The sequence below is a fragment of the Saimiri boliviensis genome, chromosome 7 (genome assembly GCF_048565385.1).
Source record: "Saimiri boliviensis isolate mSaiBol1 chromosome 7, mSaiBol1.pri, whole genome shotgun sequence".
Lineage (NCBI taxonomy): Eukaryota > Metazoa > Chordata > Mammalia > Primates > Cebidae > Saimiri > Saimiri boliviensis.
Window position 1 is genome coordinate 102,198,580 of NC_133455.1, and position 22,970 is coordinate 102,221,549.

A 22,970-nucleotide genomic window follows, 5' to 3' on the forward strand; every position below is an offset into this window, starting at 1 on the left:
TCAGCAAACTGACCCGAGAACAGAAAGCCAAGCACCGTATGTTCTCACTCATAGTTGGATGTTGAACAATGAGAACACGTGGACACAGGGAAAGGAGCATCACACACAGGGGACAGTTGTTGGGGGGTAGAGAAAACAGGGGTGGAGAGGGAGGGGAGGGTGGGGACGGATAACATGGGGAGAAATGCCAGATATAGTATGCACCTGAAGTAAAATAAATTTTTAAGAAAAGAAAAAAATAGGATTCAGGTCACTTGAATCCAGAAGGACTCAAGGGAATCCAGAGGCAATTATGATAAAGGGTGGTGCTGTGCCCTTCACTGCCTATAGAATCTGAAAACACTTTAAGGGGCTTCCAACTTAAAAAAATACATACTTTCTTTTTCATTTGTTAATCAGGAAAAAGAAATCCAAAAATAATTTGAGATTACATGTAACAATGACAAAAGCAATTCTGTGACAGAATTGTTGTCTGATGGATGCCTGAGATTTCTGATTTCAGAACACAAATATTCATAGGCTGTGAGAACACATCTCACTACCACTGGTCAAGTCAATGTTTCTGACTTTTTATTATCAGTAAAGAGTGATTTTTGTTATAGTTTTATTCATTTATTTGGTTCTCAAAATTGCCTCAGACAGGGATTAATGTCAGGAGCTTTCAAGGAGAGAAATTCATGAATGGGGGGGCCCCAGGGTGCAGGTGACAAGAGTCACAGGTATGGGAGAAACCAGGAAGTCTGTATTTAGATGAGAATATCATGCAGAAGCACATGTTACTTCTTGTGAGTCTTACTATTCCACAAAAGGTGCAAGCTTAAAAGCTAGAATGGGAATTAGACTTCAACAAATAATTTAGCCAACTTCAATATCCAAGAAAACTGTACAAATATATGCCACAGCGTTATTTCAAACAGAAAGGCAAGCCTTTGCTGATGGGACTTCCCACTTGATGAGGCTGACTGCTCTTTACCAGACAGGCCTTGGGTTCCTGAAATATAATACTTGAGAAAAACTGGACGAAATCTACTCAATATTGTATTAGAGATCAATTCCAGTAAGTTTGAGATATGTCCATTAAGTATTTTATGTGATATTACTGCCTAAAAAACATAATTGCAACACTAAGAAACTCTTTACAAGGTTCGTAAATAAATCTGTTCACTTTAGGTGTAGTAAAAGAGTTAAACACGCTATACTAAAGATTTTGTTCTTAAAAAGCATTTACTTTCTTGGCTGACCATGTGCTTGTGAAGCTGGGAAAACATCTAGATAGATTCACCTGGGTGGAGAGAAGCTTCCTTGGCAAAAGCTGCTCACAAGGCCAGGCCACACACAGAAGACACTCACTAAGTTACCCATGTGGGTTGGGCTTTGACGCTGGCTTTATACAGGGCCTCAACAACCACGCAGAGACTTTTGGGGTTTATTTACCTGCCAAATAATAAAGCAATAAAAAGAGATTTGGTTTTGTTTGCTTTTTTGACTTTCTAGTATATCTTTCATGCCAGGAGTAGGATTCTGAGAGTGGTTTTTCCTCCTTTGGCTGAACCATTCCCAGCATCACAGCAGCAACCACAGCATTCAGATGAGAAAGCCATCTCTTCGATGGATTTCTTTTAGGAGCACACTTGCTACTGTCCCAGAATCCCCTGAAAGCATCTCCCCATGTCTCTAGGCTTCATGAACCAATCACTACAGAAGGGGAGATGGGATTAAGTTTTACCCAGGAGTAAGGGGGAAAGTCACAGTACATATGGGAACAATTAGGAAAGAGTGAAGAAAAATGGATGTTGGGGCAACCAAACATGCCCTTACACCACAGACCTTAACCTGAAAAAATGTCCTCTCCTGACCCTAGGCAGATTCCTACTCTTAAACTCTCAACCTCCAGAGACATTCTCAGCTGTAAGTATCTTCAGTATACCATCTTCTCCTTTAACACCCAATGAGAGGTAAAACATTCTAATGGAGTCATATTTTAGGTATTTTGGAGCAATGGTTCTCAAAATGTAAAGGAAAGAATCACCTGGAGATTTATTAAAATGTAGATGCTGGTGTGCCACACCCAGAGGTTCCAATTCACTGCGTGTGTGTGTGTGTGTGTGTGTGTGTGTGTGTGTGTGTGAGAGAGAGAGAGAGAGAAAGAGAGAGAGAGAGAGAGAGAGAGAGAGAGAGAGAGAGAGAGAGACAGACAGACAGACAGACAGAGGGAGAGAGATTGCCTGCAGGTGGAAAGGTTGTCATTTTAACAAGCAACTCAGATGATTTGGATGCAGGTGGTCAATGGACTTTGCTGAGAAACATCCAATTTAGAACCTATAAAATATTAAAATTATGTGGCCAGAGAACTTGGAGTTAAATCACAGCAATCTTTCTATTCATGAAGGTTTAAAAATAATTCATCACTCCAGGAAAAAGAAGAGCATGCATGTTTTAGATTCTCCATAGGTTGTTATAATTTTTCCACAATTCTCAAAGGTAATTAGGGTGAGTGGTATTATTCTGACCTTGCTGATTGGGAGATTAATGCAGGTAAAGTGATTTGCCAAAGGTTATATAACTGTTTGGGTGATAAACCCTGCTAGGTCTACCGACTTTTGTTCAGAGACCAAATAACATGTCATTCTCTCTACCACTACTGAAGTTAAAAGCATTGGGAAAAGCATGCAGAAAATATAAACACATTTCCTAATCTAATTTTGGATTAAGTTTTACTCATCTCTCCAATTCTCCATCATCAGGCAACATCTTTTAGTATTTGCCTTCTGGACCCATTATGAGGAAACGTAAATCTCACAGATATGTTACTGGGGGAAAAAAACACATAGTCCTCTATGGAAAAACATTATCATGTATTTTCTATAGCTGAAGGCTTAGCTGGCATTGATCAGAATAGACACAGTCTGAGTTTTTAGCTTACTATAGAAACGAAATATAGCTTACTATAGAAGTTTTTAGCTTACTTAGACGAGACAAATAGAAAAGCAGGGTTTCTTTTAAAATCCCAGAAATATGGCATATTTTCAAGACAGAAAGGATGCAGATGGCTTCTTTGATTTCAGAAACTTCAACTGCAACTCCCTAAAATGTTTTCTGATTGGGTTTCACATACCATATCATGAGGTTCTTTACAGAAGATAAAGACTCTTTGATAGTAATGAAAAATTCTAATTCTACAGTCCTTCCTTTCCTTTACCATCGAGGAAAAACCTGCATTTTCTCCCATGAGAATAACTCCAGGTATCATAAAAAAGATAAAGTATTTAATCAAGTTAGTAAAGGAAACCCCCATCAGAAACAATACATGTTTTTGAAGGTTAGAGGTGTTATGGGCTGGGTGTGGTGGCTCCTGCCTGTAATCCCTGAACATTGGGAGGCCAAGGCTGGTGGATGTCTTGATGTCGGGAGTTTGAGAATAGCCTGGCCAACATGGTAAAACCCCATCTCTACTAAAAACACAAAAATTAGTGGGGCATTATGGTGGGTGCCTGTAATCCCAGCTACTTGGGAGGATAAGGCAGGAGAATCACTTGAACCTGGGAAACAGAGGTTACAGTGAGCCAAGATCATGCCATTGCACTCCAGCCTGGGCAACAAGAATGAAACTCTAGCTCAAAAAAACAAAAAACAAAAAACAAAAAACAAAAAACAGGTATGAATAGAGAATATGTTTTGTGTGTCAAATCTCTCTGTCTTTGTGGTGAAAAATGCCATTTACTATTACACGGTAGTTTAATTCTAGAGTATTAAATAATCATGTTCATTTGCTAAAAACCAACTGTTTAGCGAACTACAAAAAATGGTTTATAAATTCACCAGAAGCTGGCCAGGTGCAGTAGTGCATGATTGTAATCCTAGCACTTTGGGAGTCTGAGGTACGGGATCACCTGAGGTCAGGAGTTGAGACCAGCCTGACTAACATGGTGGAACACCATATGTATTAGATATCAAAAATAACCCAAGCACGGTGGTGCATGCCTATAATCCCAGCTACTTGGGAGACTGAGGCAGGAGAATCATTAGAACCCAAGAGGTGGAGGTTGCAGTAAGCAAAGATTGCACCATTGCACTCTAGCCTGGGCAACAAGAGCAAACTCATTCTCGGAAAAAAAAAAAAAATTACCAGAATCATTATTCAAATACCAATTTTAACAAGTCTTTGGCCTGGTGCAATGGCTCACACCTGAAATCCCAGAACTTTGGAAGGCCAAGGGTGGTGGATCACCTGAGGTCAGGAGTTTGAGACCAGCCTGGCCAACATGGTGAAATGCCATCTCTACTGAAAATGAAAAATTAGCCAGGCGTGGCAGTGCACACTTGTAATCCCAGGTACTCCAGAGACTGAGGCAGGAGAATTGCTTAGAGGCTGGAAGGCAGAGGTTGCAGTGAGCCAAGACTGTGCCACTACAATCTACCCTGGGTGACAGAGGGAGCCTCTGTCTCCAAAAAAAAAAAAAAAACCAACCAGTCTTTTAGATAGCAGAGTTGTGCAGCGGAAGCATGCTGGTCCTATAAAAAGCAATGTTTTAATAGAATAACCTTCATTTCTGAGGATTCACCAACCTAGAAACCTGGAGAAATGGTCTTTGTTTGCCAGTCACATACGAAGTGACCCATCCTGTCAGGGGTTACTGTCCTCTAATTTAGAAAATTGTCTGGTCAATCAGCTGTGGCCCTATTTATTGTCCAGTACCAAAAAATGCCCCTGATAAAGTATTCATCATAGCAGATCAACCCTGAACCAGAAAGAAAAGAGCATAAAACATATTCTAAGCTCCAAGACCTGACCAAAGGGCTACTGTCTTGCACTGGACACTTTGTTTTGTGGGGCTCAATTACGCTGCTTTAAAACAAATTTACTTTCTTTAAACACACACAGTTTCTTTGTTGGAAATGCTCATTTTCCTACGTAATAATCCTCTGGGTTTATTCAATGCTCTCTAATTTCTTCTATTGCCAGAATTTGGAAAATAACTGAAAAGCACATTAGACATTTATCCTCTTTTCTTACAAAAAGCCAAAATGCATTAGAGGACATGCACACCCACTCCTGCAGGACAGGTCCATCCCACTCAGCACCCTCAGTGGAGGTCCTGTGCACCCTGGGGCTTAATTAGACAATTGAGCCACCAGGTGGAAAGGCAAGCAACTCTACTCTGGGCTACCTCATGAGACACAGCTGCTGGACACAGTCTAGACTTGGGTCAACCCGGCGGGGGGTTGTCTACTTCTGCAGAGTAAGTGAGGCAGTGATAGACAGCTGTGCCATGCACAGACCTGCCCCTTAAATATGTATCCCTTGGTGACAAACATCAGTTGAATTCTGACCCACTGTTCTTCCCTTTCCACCTGGGTTCTGTGTCCCAGCATGAACATCCTCTCTTAAATGTGGGTGGAAAACACTCAGTGCACATCCCTTGCAAACAGCTGCCCCTTGGGCCCAGAATTGTGCACACTGGCCTAGATCTGTAAGGAGACCCAGGCAGGCCTGGGCAGTGGGCATTTGGGTATTTGAGAAAAAAGCTTAGGTTCCTGGGAGCCCAGAGAACAGATTAGAAGTGGGAAGACTGGCTGTGTACCTCATAGATTTTCACTCCGTGTGCAGGAACACACCCATGATGGGAGGACCAGTAGAGAGGTCCTTAAGTACAGGGCCCAGCAGCCTGTTGTTGGGGTCTAACAACAAGAATGCTGTGGACAACCTCAGAGTGGAGTCTCTGGGATAAATCTGAAGACCTGAGATTGCACAGCTTCCTTGGTAAATTGAGGAGGTGTGGACCACAAGATTCCCAAGCTCCTTTCTATCCAAACTTGATACTTGGAGGTTCCATGATCCAGTTTGTCACTGTTGACGGCTCAGTCTCATGCCCTAGACAAAGGTAATATAAAAGAAAAAATAAAAAGATATTAAAATGAGTATACAAGTCTTTAATCTCAGCCCCTTCAGTTCAAAGAGATATACAATGAGAGTAGAGCTGCTAGATTTAACTTCCACAGGTGACTCAGATGAGGAAAACAACTAATCAGAATACAACATCAAAACTGTAACCAGTGTAATCACTGGATTAGGAACAACTCAAAATAGCTCTAGTTTCCAAAGGGCAACAAACTGTACATATCAGTAATGTTTGCAATTAACAAAAAATTTTTTTAAATATGTGGACGTGCCAGGTAAGAGGATTTAAGTTGACTTTTTATAATACTTCAAATTTAAAATGCCACTTATGTGGACTGGATGACATCTTCCAGGTGCTTTAATTTGGTTTACCTGCTGATAGATCCTGACAGAAACAGGTAGCACCAGCCTCTCCTAAACCTCATTGCAGTTGTAAAACACAGAGGGTGTGCTTGTCCACACATGGAGAAACACTGTTATCACAAGATACAGAAGGCAAACTCCCAATCAGGTGTATTACCTGTCCTATCATATTTTGGGCAATGAGAATGGTGGGCCAGATGGTTGAGTAGATGCCCAAAAACCACCAGTCAGGTCAGCATGCCTCCCCACACAGCTAGATGGCTGAACTGCAGAGGAAAATAGTCACTCAAACAGGGCTTTTTGGTTGGCACAGCAGATTCACCTGAACTCCATCTTCTGCACAACCCTTGCATCCAAGCTACCTCTCCTTACGGAAAGATTCTCATGACTCATAACTCACTGGGAGTTCAATCTGCCTAATTCCCCTGTCAGAATTTTTAACAATGGCTTCAAGTAATGAGTGTCCCCAAAGTACTCTGAAGATATACATGCTTTTGCTGTCATGGCTGGCTTTCCTCTAAGTTTTACCCCATAGTGACAGTAGGCCCCTCTCAGTTCATGGCAAGTATTTGTTAAAACCTAAGGTTGTATACAACCAGGATACATTAATCTGGTAAGACAGTGGCTGAATAGACAAAACCCATAAGATCTTGTTTATTGAACATTTTGGGACTTCAATTGTTGTGTTCATTTTGCAAAGAGTTTTTTTTTTAATTATTATTTGAGATGGATATTGCCTCTTAACAGAGTTCCCTTAAGCATCTACTGAGGTATTCATTTTTTTCTCCATTGTCCTCTTAATATGATGATCCTTGACTTCTTTCTTTCTTCCACAACCCACAATCTAATCCACGTGCAAGATCTGTTAGCTTTTAAAAAGATAAAATAAATCCAGACTCTGACCACTTCTCACTGCCTTCTTCTCTAATATCCCTGGCTAAGATATCATCACATTTAACCTGGATTAATTGCCACTGTCCCTTAGGGCAGGGGGCCCCAATTCACAACGCAGCCCACGGACTGGTACCAGACCATGGCCTGTTAGGAACCAGGCCAGACAGTAGAAAGTGAGCAACATGTGAGCAAGCAAAGCTCTATCTGTATTTACAGCCATTCCCTATCACTGGCATTCCCACCTGAAGCTCTGCCTCCTGTCAGATCAGCAGTGGCATTAGATTATAGTAGGAGCATGAACCTTATTGAGAACATGCATGCAAAGAACCTAAGCTGCATGCTCCTTCTGAAAAGATAATGCCTGATGATCTCTCACTGTCTCCCATCACCCCTAGATGGGACTGTCTAGTTGCAGAAAAACAAGCTCAGGACTCCCACTGATTCTGCATTATGGTGAGTTGTATAGGATAGTTTTTCTCAGGGTGCTGTCTAATGATAGTACCCAAGATCACTACCGAAGACAGTTAATTTACCAAGTGCCAGAAAGTGAAATGTATTAGTAATTGTACATGACCATTTTGGTCTCAATTTTAATCTTCCAAACAATAGTTAAACGTGTTAGTATATCTACTTGGGAATATGCTGAAAAGCAATTTCATGACAATACTACTGTCTGAATTAAATGCTTCAAAAGTGATTAGCTGAAAGGCTAATAGATCAGGTTGACTAGATGTGAATCTGAAGGGAAAAATAAGCCATGTAATACCAGCAAGTGAGGAAGGGACATAAACTCTCTTGGACAAACATTTTAAAGCTCAGTTCATTTACTAACATCATTTTTCCATAATTATTATTACCTAGTTAACTTTCACTTCCCACTAATGTTGTGAACCTGTCTCACTAAAAATTATACCTTTGAAGCAAATTAATGAGCTTAATACATTTTCTATAATTACATTTTGACTGATTTGTTTAGTTGATTTTACAACAAATTTCTAAATTTCATTCTTCTAGATAGAGGTCTTTATATTTTTCTAATTCTGTTTTATTAAAGTCTTCTACAGTTTTCATTTTCGAGAGTTCAAATTCCAGGTCTTTAACTATGAGCTCCATCTTTTTTTTTTTCAGTTTATATCTGTATCTATATCTATCTATCTATATATAGATAATATATATATATATATATAGATAGATAGATATAGACATATAATTGCACTTTAGGTTCTTGGGTACATGTGCAGGACATGCAGGATTGTTGCATAGGTACATACATGGCAATGTGGTTTGCTACTTCCATCCCCCCGTCACCTATATCTGGCATTTCTCTGCATGTTATCCCTCCCCAACCTCCCTATTCCCCACTGTCCCTCCCCTATTCACCCCCAACAGACCCCAGAGGGAGGTGCTCCCCTCCCTGTGTCCATGCATTCTCATTGTTCAACACCCACCTATAAATGAGAACACGTGGTGTTTGACTTTCTGTTTTTGTGTCAGTTTGCTGAGAATGATGATATTAAAACAACATCATACACTGTGACAAGTATCACATTGGGATCACCACCTGAGACCTCAATCACGTCGGAGTCACCACCTGAGATGTTGATCACCAGCTGCAGAGGTCTGTCCTGCAGACCCTGACTCAAGGACGGGATGAATGAATACACTCTCACATACTAGAATACAATAAATCTGAGTGGGCTGGGGATGATGGTCAGATGTTTTCAGAGGACGATTGCAGCTAACTGACCCCTACTCCTTATCCTTCCTCACATTTATTCAGTGGTAGATTTAATAACAAAGGTTCTAAGTCAACACACCTGTGGATTATTAAAATGGTTAAAAGAGTGCTTTTACAAATTATAAAAGGTCTTGGTTCTGGGGGCCCAGAGTAAACACCATTAACAGGTAATTCCCCTTTGACATCCCCCTGAGAGACCCATCCAGCAAAAAGTTTACATGAGCAAACAAATTAGAGTAGAGACAAATAAATGTGGGGTAAACAGACTTATCTGGGGAAGTTTTATTATTCTAATCTTACCCTATGGCTTTAAATTCTGAGGTAAAGAACAGGCTGCCCCATCAAAAACGATGAGTTCGTGTCCTTTGTAGGGACATGGATGAACCTGGAAACCATCATTCTCAGCAAACTGACACGAGAGCAGAAAATCAAACACCGCATGTTCTCACTCATAGACGGGTGTTGAATAATGAGAACACATGGACACAGGGAGGGGAGCATCACACACTGGGGTCTTTTGGGGGCAAACAGGGGAGGGAGGGTGGGGGGTGGGGAGTTGGGGAGAGATAGCATGGGGAGAAATGCCAGATATAGGTGATGGGGAAGAAGGCAGCAAATCACACTGCCATGAGTGTATCTATGCAACAATCTTGCATGTTCTTCACATGTATCCCAAAACCTAAAATGCAATTAAAAAAAAAAAAAAAAAAAAAAGAACTGGCTGCCTTCAGCCCATTCCATTAAAACCTTTTGGCCTTCCAAAAAGTTTGAGACTACAGTCTTCTAACTTTCCCTAATATTTCCCTAATATTTTGCCAGCCATCCTGAGTGAATCCCATCAATGCTTTCTTAAGTGCTATAGGCTTTCTTGAGTTTCTGCTTGTGTCTAAACAAATTAAAATACAGTAACAATTTAATTGTATATTTGAAAATAACTAAAAGAGTATAATTAAATTGTTTGTAACACATAGGATAAAAGCTTGAGGTGACAAATCCCATTTACCCTAATGTGGTTATTAGGTATCTTATGCTTGTATTAAAATATCTCACGTAACCCATATATATATGTATATGTATATGTGTATATATATATACATACACACACACACACACACACACACACACACACACACACACACAATGTACCCACAGAAATTAAAAATAAAAACAAATCAAAAAGTTACATTTTAAAGTAATTGTAACCTGCATAAATATTGTATATTTGTTTCCTTTTGTTTTAAGTCAGTGATTCAGAAAGAAATTTTAAATACATGAAAAGGAAGCCAAGGCTTGAAATACTTATCAGTAATATTTACTAAATTGATAATAGCTAATAACTAGATAGGAGGATGAATTTTGGTGTTCTGTGGCATTGTAGGGTGAATATAGTTAACTATAATTTATGGTATACTTCCAAAAAGATAGAAGAGAGGATTGGAAATGTTCCCAATAAAAAGAAATAATAGAAGTTTGAGGTGATTAATACACTAATTAGCCTGATTTGAGCATTACATATTGTATACATATATGGAGGAGATATCACTCTTACTCTATATCCCATAAACATGTATGTACACGTCAACTGAAAACATAAAATGTTTGATCCCATTTTTAAAAAAAGAATATGAGCCAAACTTAGTGACTTACTGCTAATAAGTAGAATGTGGCCTGGCCATTTTCACTCAAAACAGGGGAAGAGGATACCAAGGGCAAGCAGTTTGAGATAGAGGGCCTAAGCTATTGCTGCAAATCCCATGGTGTAACTCTTAACTACATTCCATAAATGGTGCCAGGAAAACTGGCTAGCCATCTGCAGAAAGCTGAAATTGGACCTCTTCCTTACACCCTACACTGAAAGTAACTCAAGATCTAAACATAAAACCTAGCACCATAAAAATCCTAGAAGAAACCCTAAGCAAAACCATTCAGGACATAGGTATAGGCAAGGACTTCATGACTAAAACACCAAAAGCAATTTCAACAAAAGCCAAAATAGACAAATGGGATCTAATTAAACTTAAGAGTTTCTGCATAGCAAAAGAAATAATCATTAGAGTGAACTGGCAACCAACAGAATGGGAAAAAAAAATTGCAATCTACTTATCTGACAAAGGCCTAAAATCCAGAATCTACAAAGAACTAATGCAGATTTACAAGAAAAAAAAGACCCATTCAAAATTGAGTGAAAGATATGAACAGACACTTTTCAAAAGAAGACATTTATGAGTCCAACAAATATATGAAAATATGTTCCTCATCACTCATCATCAGAGAAATACAGATCAAAACCACATTGAGATACCATCTCACACTAGTTAGAATGGAGATCATTAAAAAATCAGGAGACAACAGATGCTGGAGAGGATGTGGAAAAAAAGGAACACTTTTACACCGTTGGTGGAAATGTAAATTAGTTCAACCATTGGGGAAGACGGTGTGGCTATTACTCAAGGATCTAGAAATAGAAATTCCATTTGACCTGTCAATCCCATTACTGGGTATATACCCAAAGGATTATAAATCGTTCCATTATAAAGACATATACACATGTATTCATTGCAGCACTGTTTATAGTAGCAAAGACCTGGAATCAACCCATCAGTGATAGACTGGATAAAGAAAATGTTGCACATATACCCCATGGAACACTATGCAGCCATAAAATGGATGGGTTCATGTTCTTTGTAGGGACATGGATGAATCTGGAAACCATCATTCTCAGCAAACTGACACAGGAACAGAAAACCAAATACCACATGTTATTGCTCTTAGGTGGTTGTTGAACAATGAGAACACATGAACACAGGGAGGGAAGCATCACACACTGGGGTCTGTTTGGGGTGCTAAGGGAGGGACAATGGGAGGTGGGGAGGTTGGGGAGGGACTACACAGGGAGAAATGCCAGATATAGGTGATGGGGGATGGAGGCAGCAAATCACCTTGCCGTGGATGTACCTATGCAACAATCCTGCATGATGTGCACATGTACCCCAGAACCTAAAGTACAAATTTCAAAAAGTGCATTATATGTTAGCTTATTCATCTGAATATCCATTTCAAGTAGACTGGTTTTAAAATCTCCATGGAAATTAAGCTCTTCATTTTAACATTCCTATAACTATTTTCTGTAATTTTTAAAAAGTTCTTATATCTGCATAAATGTACAGAATGATTAAAATGTTTCAGACTAATATTTAATAATTTCTTAAATAAACACATTCTAACCTGCAAAAGAAACCAATCAATAAATTATGATCCTCTCTCATTTGTTTCAAGGTAACATAGTTTGAAAACATTCAAACCAAATTTAGTTTTATGTAAGTAATATGAAGAAAATTTTACAACATATATGACAAAGGATTGATATTAAAACCATATATAGAGTTTTCATAAATAAACTATTAATATTCATTTTAGTATTTGGTTGGGGCAAAAGTCACGGTTTTTGAAACATGATGACTTATGCACCAACCTAATATGTTAATATAAAACACGTATTAAATATGTTTTCACTCTGAGACCAGCATCAAAGGGGAAAAAGCATATTTATATATGAATGTTTGCAAAATACACAAAAATATATTTTGATACCTTTTGACCACAGCCTATAAGAAGAAAAGAGCACGCACACACACACACACACACACACACACACACACACACACACAACTATCAAGAAGATTATTCAAAGGAGAAAATTAGAAAAGAAAACAGTCTGAGTTAAGGAGGGACAAGGAAAGAGGCATAGCCTGGGCAACACAGAATCTATCTCTACCAAAAATCATTTCCTTTTTTTTTTTTTTTTTTTTTTGAGACAGAGTCTCGCTCTGTCAAACAGGATGGAGACATAGTTCTAGAAGAAAGGAAATCAGAAGAGAGATCATGTGAAGACTTAAAGACTGTTTAGAAAGGGTTCTAAAGATTTGCGCTAGGACCATGTTAACAAAGGGAAAGGGATCCAAACCATGCAGAGAAAGATAATGAGAGCAAAATATTAATTGGAATCAGAGAACAAATTAAAGTTCTCAGCAAATAGAACAGTAGCCATGTTGGCGGTTTCAAAGCCACTGAGGAAAATTCCATTTTTAATTTGGGTGGTAGAAACAAAATTACTAATTTTACTCTTTTTAAAGTCATACTTATTTTTATCATAACATGCATATATACATATATGTACATGTATACACATATGTGTGTATATCAAAAACAGCAGTTTATTGATATATGTATCTCACATATGCATGGCAGGAACTGGTAGAAAATAAGTACATATCTATAATATTTTTAAAAACAAAAAAATCAAATAAAAAGTTAATCAAGATAATTTTTGATGGTGTTCAAAAATAACAAAGACAGATTTTTAGATATTAAAGAATAGCACGTAAACACACTACCAAGAGGAAGATTACCAAATACAAACAAAAATATATTCAGAAACAAAAATTTAAAAGTAGACAATGAAGAGTGTAGTTGACATTATATGCCAAAGGTATTGTTCTTATTTTCAAAATTATTAAAGAATAAGTGTAATATTTAGGTATTTAAAAAATGTTTCAGGTTGTGCTGTGACTCTGAAAAAATTTTAAGTAGAATACCTTGTTTAATTATAAAAATGCAGATATAGGTCAAATGTCTATTTCAGTGTTAATAAATATATTGAAATTATAGTTAATAAATATTTTTAAAGTTCTAAAATGTTGAAATCTTATCCAGTTATTTCTTTTCCTAATTCATGTTTTTCTTTATTTTTTGATCCAAATTATGCTCTAGAGATTGCATTAACTTGAAACATTTGCTTAATTTCTCTTTTCTGTCTTCAGACTTTAAAAAATATTAAAGAAAATTCTTATTAAAAATCTAGAGACACTCTTCTTTCCTAAGAATATTATTTCTCTTGAGTTCATGAGTTGTATGTGTGTAAACTGTTTTATAACATGCAGTTTATACACTGTATTCCATTAATGACAGATTGAAAACATAACTTTTTTAAAAACAGCCCAATGATTTATACTTTCATTAGTTTTATTCGTAGAATTTAAACTGCCAAAATTTATTTGGTAAAAAAAGTTTTTAAACATAAAATGCTACATGCTAATAATAAGTTAAAAATAATAGTTACATTTACATTTTTGTTTCCAAAGATGCCCTCAAAGCATTGTCATCAGTAGTTCACAGTATTTCAGGTTTGTTCATTCATATCTAACTAAGATAATTTTTTGAAAACTCTCATTTGGTCCCCATAACATTTCTGATTCTCAACTAACTTCAGGAAGAGCTATGCTCATTCTCTGTAAGCATTCTTTTATAGTTTTTTGATTTTCCTTTTTCTATTAAACATTTTTCTTTAGATAAAGTTTATGTTTTCTATGTTTCTCATTCTCAATATTCTCAACTTATAATGGGTTTATCAAGATGCAACGCCACAGGAGAACCTGTACTGTTGGTTGAAAATCCCTATTCTAAAATCGGAAGATTCAAAATCAGAAACTTTTTAAATGCAGAAATAATTTTTCTCAATAGTCAAAAAAATATGAGTATGAATTAGAACCATTCTCTATTAGAGTGGTTTATGTTTTATATTTGTTAAAATATGTTTTAAATAAAACTTTATTTAATGTCAATGTCTAAAAACATAAATTATCAGTATAATGTACTTAATTGTGTTGTAACAACAGGTACAATAGAATATTTTCAATCTACACAATAACAGGTAGCATGTATGGCAGATACTATTACCTGCTTAGGCAAATTTATAATAAGACAAGATTATGTCTCATGAGAAAATAAAGCAATGTAAAATTGAAAGTTAAATTGTTCTGTACTGACTAGAAAATGCGTCCTGAAGCATAAAGTCAATAAAAATTAGAACAGTCAGAGAAAGCTTCATGGGAAGGAAAAATTTGTGCAGCAACTCTGAATAAATGAGGATAGATGAACAAAAACTAAAAATGCAAGAATAGCATGAGGAAGGCAGAGAGATAAGAAAGTTGGCCCAATTAACTAAATATAAAACTGAGTAGCAGAGAAGTAAAAACACAGGTCCACACAATAGCTTGTAAATGAATGCTCATAGCAGCACTATTCATAATAGACAATAGTAGAAACAACATAAAGTTCTATCAGCTGATGAATTAATAGCAGCTGTAATCATGCAATAGAATATTATTAAATAAAAATGAAGTACTGATATGTACTACCAAATAGATGAACCTAAAAACATTATGCTAAGTGAGAGAAGTCACTCATAAAACACTACAAATTGTATGACTCCATTTCTATGAAATGTTCAGAACAGGCAGATCTATAAAGACAAAAATTAGATGATGGTTGCCTAGGACTAGGGAAGGTGAAGAAACATGGTGGGTGGCTGTGATGACTAAAAGATGTGACGTTTCTCTTTAGGGTGATGCAAATGTCCTGAAATTGTTTGTGGTGCTGGTTATACAATACTGTGAATGTATTAAGATACATTGAGTTGTACAATTTAAGCAGGTGAACTGTATAATATGTGAATTTTATCCCAATAAACTTCTTTTTAAAACATCCAATGGCAGTATCAGAATAATTTCTTTTATTTTTCATTGTGAATATGCTTACTATATATGATCTAAATATCTGTATGTTCATACAATATATTTTAAAAAATTAAAATATTGCCTAGCTATTCAAATACTATGTATATTAACCTAAACATTTGCATTTTGGAGAATAGTATAATGTCCTTGGCATCCATTCACAAAGTGGAGCTAAGAAATAAGATAATTTTCTGGAATACTCCATTAAACATTCTTCTCTGATTAAACACAGCTTGCTTCACCATGGCAACACAAATCACTGAAAAATACTGTTTATCCCAAGAATAGTCTCTCAGTTTATGGGATAAATGATGTATAATTCTTAACCTTCTCAAGGGTAAATATTATGAGAAAGGAAATGTAATTATAAAAAAAATTGCAGAATGACAGCCAGTTTTAAAAATAAACACATTATAAAGATAAAATTATAATGAAACTAATTATAATGAACATAAAAGAATTCCCATGAAAATCAGTATCATAAAACAATTTATATTATTTAACCAGCTATAGATTCACTGTTGGCATGTTACATTTAATACATACTTGACTTTTGATTTCAAATAAATTCTTCATTGAATCCTGTATCTCATTTTGGAGATTCATGTGACAATGTGATGTAACCTCTAGTGAAGCCTCAGACACACACTGTTTATTGAGATCAGCCAATTTTTTTTGAAGTTGTCTTATAATGACCTAACAAGACATGTTTGTTATTAATTTTATGAATTATCTTATCATATTAACAATATTTACCTTCAAAAATATCCCCAAATACATTGATTCACCTTATTTTCTTTATGCATACAGATTCCTGCTTATTACTAATCCACTTAAGGACACAAGAAAGTATTATCTTCCTGCCAAACTGGTAATCTCTTTCTAGACACCAGATTCATCCCACTAGTCATTTGTCCTTTGAATCTGTAATGCTTCACAACCTGCTGAAGTCTCAAAAAAATATGTGGGCAGGACTAGTGGAGGTAAATTCTACACAGTGGAATGCTTTCCTTCTTTTTATTAGAAGCACAAAATCAACATCAAAGTTCCTCACATATTCAATCACCTGCTGAAATTTTTCCAATAGATTTCTATCTCAGAATAAAAGTATTTTTATTTCAAAGGCTTTAGACGCCCTAGGTAACCTGCTCACCACATCCCTCCTGACCGCAGCTGCTATGTTTTTCTCCTCCACTCACTTTTTTGTACTATACATGAACTCTACATGTATTGAAATACATGAATTGAAAATGGGGATCCAATGCAAAGCTAATATATCACAGATAGTTACAATAATCTTTCCCTGGGACAAAGTTTTATCCACATGAGTCTTTAAGCCTTGAAATAGAAATTATGGGCAAATTATTTGTAACAATATGCAAACTAAATTGTAAATACCAGTGCGATGATTAATTCAAATTTGATATTGCTAAAATTAATACTAAGATATTATTTAACAAAATGCAGATGCCTTTAAAAATTGAGTGGTCATAACAGTACATAATTTGAGACTCAAATATGTTCATGTTTAAGTAAATACTTCATGAATGAAAATAAAATTCTACCAGCTAAAATATAGGAAAAGCTATTTAAAAAGTATTATTAAAAGATGCAGAAAGGTACACTTCAAAATTTACTTCAAGGCACTTTAGTTTCTCTGAAAATTTTAGAGTTAAGTCAAAGTAAATTGCTGAATTGAATCTTAATTTCAAAATACTCATTGCTGATATGGACATTCCCTTTTAACTGCTTCATTGTGTTCATAAAATGTGGCCACAAAGAGACATTAAAACTTTTATTTCAGCAGTATAAGCCAATGTCATTAGTCTATTAAAAATATTTAACTCAACATTTCGTAAGTGACACTATGTCTTACTCAAAGTAAAACATCTCTCAGCTTTAACTTTCATTTGGTAGAAATAAGGTATGCTTCTAACCTGATAAAGTAAATACATTTATCACCTATCTACCTATCTAACCTACCTACCTACCTACCTATCCATCCATCCAACTAAACTCGGCATTTAGCCAAGGCCAAATATGGCTTTAAATTTTCTTTCAGGAATATTAAACAAATTTATATTTTTGATACTTACTTCTCTTTCTGCTTTTTCTTTTTCATATTGATATATGCGTTCTTTTAAATGGTTACAGTCATTAAATATCTCTTCATTTTTCTCTTTTAGGACATGATATTGCTTTTTCCTCTCAGGAAACCTAATATTAATTGTTATATTGCTTCTGTTATTAGCTTTCTTATATGCATGAACTAATTGCTGTTGAAGCCACATATTTTTCCTTTCTAGTTGAAGTAATCTCTGCTCCAGAGACTCCTGCTGTTCAGTGTGTGTGTGCACATTATCTTCTTCATTTTCATACATGTATTCGGCTTTCTTTATTTGCCACTGTATTTCACTTAGGTCTCTTTGAGCATGTTCTAAAACCAATGTATTTTCTATTACAGCATCTCCTGCATAATTGGTCATTTTTGGGCTTTTGGATTTACTTTGAACTTCAGAAAGTGGTTCATGAGGCATCTCATTGTTATATATTATATTATTCACATCAATATTCATTTTTTCTTGCAAATGAGCATATCCTGAAGCATGGAAAGTAAGTTCTTGTTTTACGCTTGAAGTCACACTTTGATCATGGTCTTGTACAGCAGAAGCCAGTCTAGGATGATATGATTCAGTTTCTGTCTTCGGTATTTCTTTGTCTTGCTTTTCCTTCAGTTTAGAAGTGAGCATTGTGTTCTTTGCTGTCAGAATTTTAAGTTGCTCACAATATCCAGATGCCCTTTTTGTTAATGTTTTCTTTTTCTGTTTTAAGGTCATCTGAAGTTCAGCATTCTTTTCTTTTAAAATCTTCATGTCCTCAAAGTATTTATTTTCCTTCTCCTGGTTCAGATGTCTTAGTGTGTCTCTTTCCAGTTTTAGCGTGGCAATTTCCTTTTCAAACATGGAATTTTCAGGTAAGAGATCATTTTCATTTTCATGAGTGTGAGAGGCCTAAATAAAACAAAATAAACTTTTACTTAGCATCCCAAAAAATGGCATATCATGGTTCCTCTAAAATTAGAGAATAACTTGCACATTTATACAATGAAAGGGTTTCCATAAATAACTATTATTTGAAGAACCATTGAATCAAAACTTCACACGCTATATAGAGCATACATTCCCCAAAGTTCGAACATTTATTTGAAGACAATGTATTCATGAACGTAAAACAGAAATGACAAGATAATTTTTAAGAGCCTCAGAATTGAAAAAAACTTTCCCTGAATTACAACAAACTCAAAAGCATAAAATAAAAAAGATTAAATCAATGTGACTACTAAGAAATTGGATTTACACTCTGATGTCTAACCTATATAAAACCCCATACTAAGAGCATTAGTGCTGCATATATTTAGACAGAAAAAAATTCTTGAAGCTCTTTCAGTTCCTTTTTCCTGAGAATGCTCTATAGATATTCTATTTAAAAAACTATAGTTAATTTTAAAAATTATATTCATGAATGTTTGATAAGTTCAGATGTTGGTACCAAGCACTTTTACATACACACATCAATGAACTCATTTAGTTATCACAATTCTGAAATGGAAAGATTAAAATATAAACAAGTTGTAGGATTTTCTCCAGGTCTTCTGAGTCTACATCCAATACTTCTCCACCAAATGACATTTAATTCTACTGGATAAAGATATAAATATAAAAGAAGTCTTCTATTTCAAAACAGAAGTGGTAAAGAAGATAAAATTTATAGAGCTCTACTTAGAAAACCATGAGCTTATTTACTATAGCAATCATTTCTGTTTCCTCTTGATAATGTTTGAGTCAGTATTAAATGTTAATTAGGAAAACTACACTAAACTATGTTGCTAGGAACAAAATACTTACAATAAATTACCACTAAGTATATGGTATGGATTATCATTGTTTTCAAAAGTTCTTTGTACTGAAATAAGATAGCACTTCGATGTCATAATTTATAATAAATAACTATAGCTATAAATGTCATAGTTAATTTTATGACAACTTATTTTGTTAGATTTAGACCTAAATAATACATACTAAATCAGAGGGATATTAAAAGTAATATGGATGAAATAAAGTTAGAAATATAAATTTTTTGCCAGAGATTGATATACCCGATTGAAATTACTTCTTGGAGTCTTCAATTCCATATCTTGCATTCTGCGAGCCATTTCAATTTGTTGTTTCACTTCTAACTCTTTCCTATGTTGTTCTTTGATTCTTTCTAATTCTTCCTTAATGTTTTCATTTAACATATTGACATTTCTTCTCTTCTCTTCTTCTTGGTTTAAAGTAAACCTGCCATTAAATATATTTATCTTAAAATTCATTTTGTTAGAAAATAGAATTCACTTTAAGGTTTACCTCTTCCTATATTGGTTTATTATTCCAATAAAATTCCTATACTCTTGAATATTTTTTTCCTTTCTAGTTCTCAGGTATTTAATTTATTACTCTCTTTAATTTATTACTCTCTTCCAAATGACATATATACTTGAAAAATAGTGAGAAAAGAACATCTTCCAGTCAAAAAGGTTCTGTTACTGGTAACTTTAACAACTGTTATGGAAAAGAATATTATAAGCTATCCAGTAAATTTATAAGTTGAAAATTACTATTTAAATGTATCACACAGTCAAAATTAGTCCTCAATGAGGACAGATCATTTAGAGTTAACTGATTAAAATCACATTTTAAAAAATAAGAATGTTTACAGATTCATTCGACATTAATATTCTTCTTTATCAAATATGGCAAGAATCCCTAAAAATAATTTGAATATGAAATCTGAGATGATGCTAAAGAGTCTAGTATCTATTATTCCATATATCTTTTGCTTCTTTTATGAGTAATACTTTAAATGTATCTTATTATATATTTTATCAACAAATTTTAAATCTTTTAGAATAAAACAGAAAATATTTAAACAATAAAAATATGTATTTTTAACACAGAACTCTGAATTAATTTTATTTATGTAAGCAATAAAGAGTTGTTGAATAAACTAATCAGAAATTACCCTATATTTTCCTTTATACTCCATGTATATTAAGGTTAAAAGTGTATAATTAAAGGAAAATGATTCCTGGAGGGCAAAGAATGGCTGATTCATACTCTTTGTAAATGAATATAAATTTTCTTGAGAACAATTTAGAAGCAATAAACAAAGAACTTCTTAAAAACCTATAATTTCACCAAATATTTTAATATTGAAGTCAATTTATTCCAAGTCAATAATTAGAAATTTAGAAAAATATTTACATGCAGTTATGCTTTGCAGCACTTATTATAATACAACAAATTAAAAATCAAAAAAATTAATTGGTTAAGTAAATAATGATAATGGCTTTCTATATAGCTATTAAGATTCTGATTTCAATACATATGCATTTAAGTAGCAGTAGAAGTATTCACAGTGAAGAATTTTATTTGACACTATAAGGCAGAGATATTTTTCCCAGTTAAACCTCAGTCAGCTAGTACAAAAGGTATCCTACTTACTTTTAGTATAAACAGTGGAAATATTTATTTCAAAGTAGGATGTCATACCTCACACTGCAGAGCTCTTGCTGCCATTTAACTTTTTCGTTCTCTAACTGTAATTTTATTTCTTTTGTTTCTGATAGTTCCTCTTGTAGTTCATAAAACTTCTTTTTCATTTGTTTCATTTTTTCTGTAAGTTGTTTACGATGATCTATTTTAAGTTCCCTTGCTCTTTTACAAGAAGGTACTGCATCCAAGATTTTTGATAGGTTAGGTGAATCTGTCTCAAGGAGGAGACAGAAATAAAATATATTAGCACTTTTGGGATACAAAGGTCTGCAAATTTTAACATTCACTAATTCATACACTGAAAAAATATATATTGATTGCCTACCATGTGGAAGGCATTATACTAAGATCTGCAGATTAAACAGAAAACAAAAAAACCTTTGCTCTTGTTTAGCTTAAAATGTCCTGAAAAACGAAGCCCAAGAAAAGTGAAAGTTATAAATTCAGATAGATACTGTAAGAAAACAGATTGCTATGAATTAAATTTATACTAGCCCCATGGAAAATTCCCCCAAGGAATGTATAGCTACACTGAAGAATGAAGATTGAAAGGGAAGCAGTTGAGCAAAGAGGGAAAGAAAGCATTTTAGCCAGTCTGTGGCATGTGCTGAAGCTCTAATGTAGTCTGCCTCTGGCCAAAAGAGAACAACAGGTACTTAGTTTTCTTCTTAGCTAAACCAACTAAAAGCAAAGCACACAAAATACATTAAATGATTTTTCAGATGGTGGACATTAGGGAAAGAAGACAAAAATCCCTGGGGAAAAACAAAACAAAACAAAAACAGAAAAAAGGAAAGCAAGCCTTATGAGTGTTTCAGCTTCCTGCCTTGACAGAGATTCCAAGATATGACACAGGAAGAAAAACTGAGGTGGGATCTATCAGACTCTCCTGGTTACAGTGATGAAGCCTAGAGTCTGGTAAAACCAAAGCGGACAGACATTATGAAAGAGAACACTGAGTAGGAGAGGGAGATACAGAAGCAACAGCAAGAAACCCATTCAAACTCCCTCCCAGTATTTGGCAAAATAATGAAGATTGCATGTGAGCTAGAAACTACCTAAGACCAAGTGGTCGGGGGGACTTATAAAATAAGAGAAAATCACACCTGTTGCTCACACAGTATCTAGAAGAGACAAATCTATTTTTATAGATTTGCATGGGAAGACTCAGACTTCACAATGCAAACTTCAGATTATTCACAGGAAAATGAATAATCAGAAAAGTCTTGCCTCAGGTGTGGGGAGTTAGCTCATACCATATAAAGCAAAATGAAGAGGATCAAACTGTTTATTAATAATTCAACTCTATTTTACCATAAAAATCAAGAAGACAAGTAGAGCAATAGAAGATACTTTTAAAAACCAAATTGCACTTGTAGAGATAAAAGTTACAATGCTGGAGATGAAAGCTACACTGAGTAGACACAAACATAGACTGATTTGCCATCATGAAAGTAAATATTCACAAATTTGAGACATTAATGAACTATCAGCAAACTTCTAGCAGGTAATATATAAGTCCCCAAAGTGGTCGGAAGAGAGACAGAAACAAAAATTTGAGGACAAATTGGCTAAATGTGTTCTAAACTTAACAAAAGTTATAGTTTCACAGATCCAGGGTGGGATCTGGCTGGAAGAAATGAAAATATTCAATTCTAATTTCTCATACCATCTACAATTATGTTATAATATTGCTTGAAGGCAGGTTGCGATAAGGTAACTTCATATACCTTAAATCCTAAAGCAACCACTAAGACAGCAGACCACTAAATAACCAAACAAACTTATAACAAAAAAGATATGAGTAAATCATAAAGAAATACAAAGCTAGATCAATCACTAAAAATATTATATATATATATATATATATATATATATATATATATAAAACTAAATAATAAAATTTA

The 22,970-nt window shown here is 35.0% G+C and overlaps 1 protein-coding gene across 3 annotated transcripts in view; it reads right to left on the reverse strand.

Moving 5' to 3' along the window:
• Positions 1 to 2,705: 2,705 nt before the first annotated feature.
• Positions 2,706 to 22,970, reverse strand: part of LOC141585176 (ankyrin repeat domain-containing protein 30B-like) — a 110,118-nt gene continuing 89,853 nt past the window's right edge. For 2 of the 3 annotated variants that reach the window (XM_074403152.1, XM_074403150.1), the window contains 4 exons: positions 21,061 to 21,274; positions 19,626 to 19,809; positions 17,566 to 18,480; positions 15,964 to 16,165 (listed from right to left, as the gene is read on the reverse strand). In XM_074403152.1, the coding sequence (XP_074259253.1) occupies positions 15,977 to 16,165; positions 17,566 to 18,480; positions 19,626 to 19,809; positions 21,061 to 21,274 (1,502 nt within the window). In that variant the 3' untranslated portion in view covers positions 15,964 to 15,976. Of the gene's footprint in view, positions 5,873 to 15,963; positions 16,166 to 17,565; positions 18,481 to 19,625; positions 19,810 to 21,060; positions 21,275 to 22,970 lie in introns of those variants that run through there. The other variant, XM_074403151.1, reaches the window with a different exon arrangement.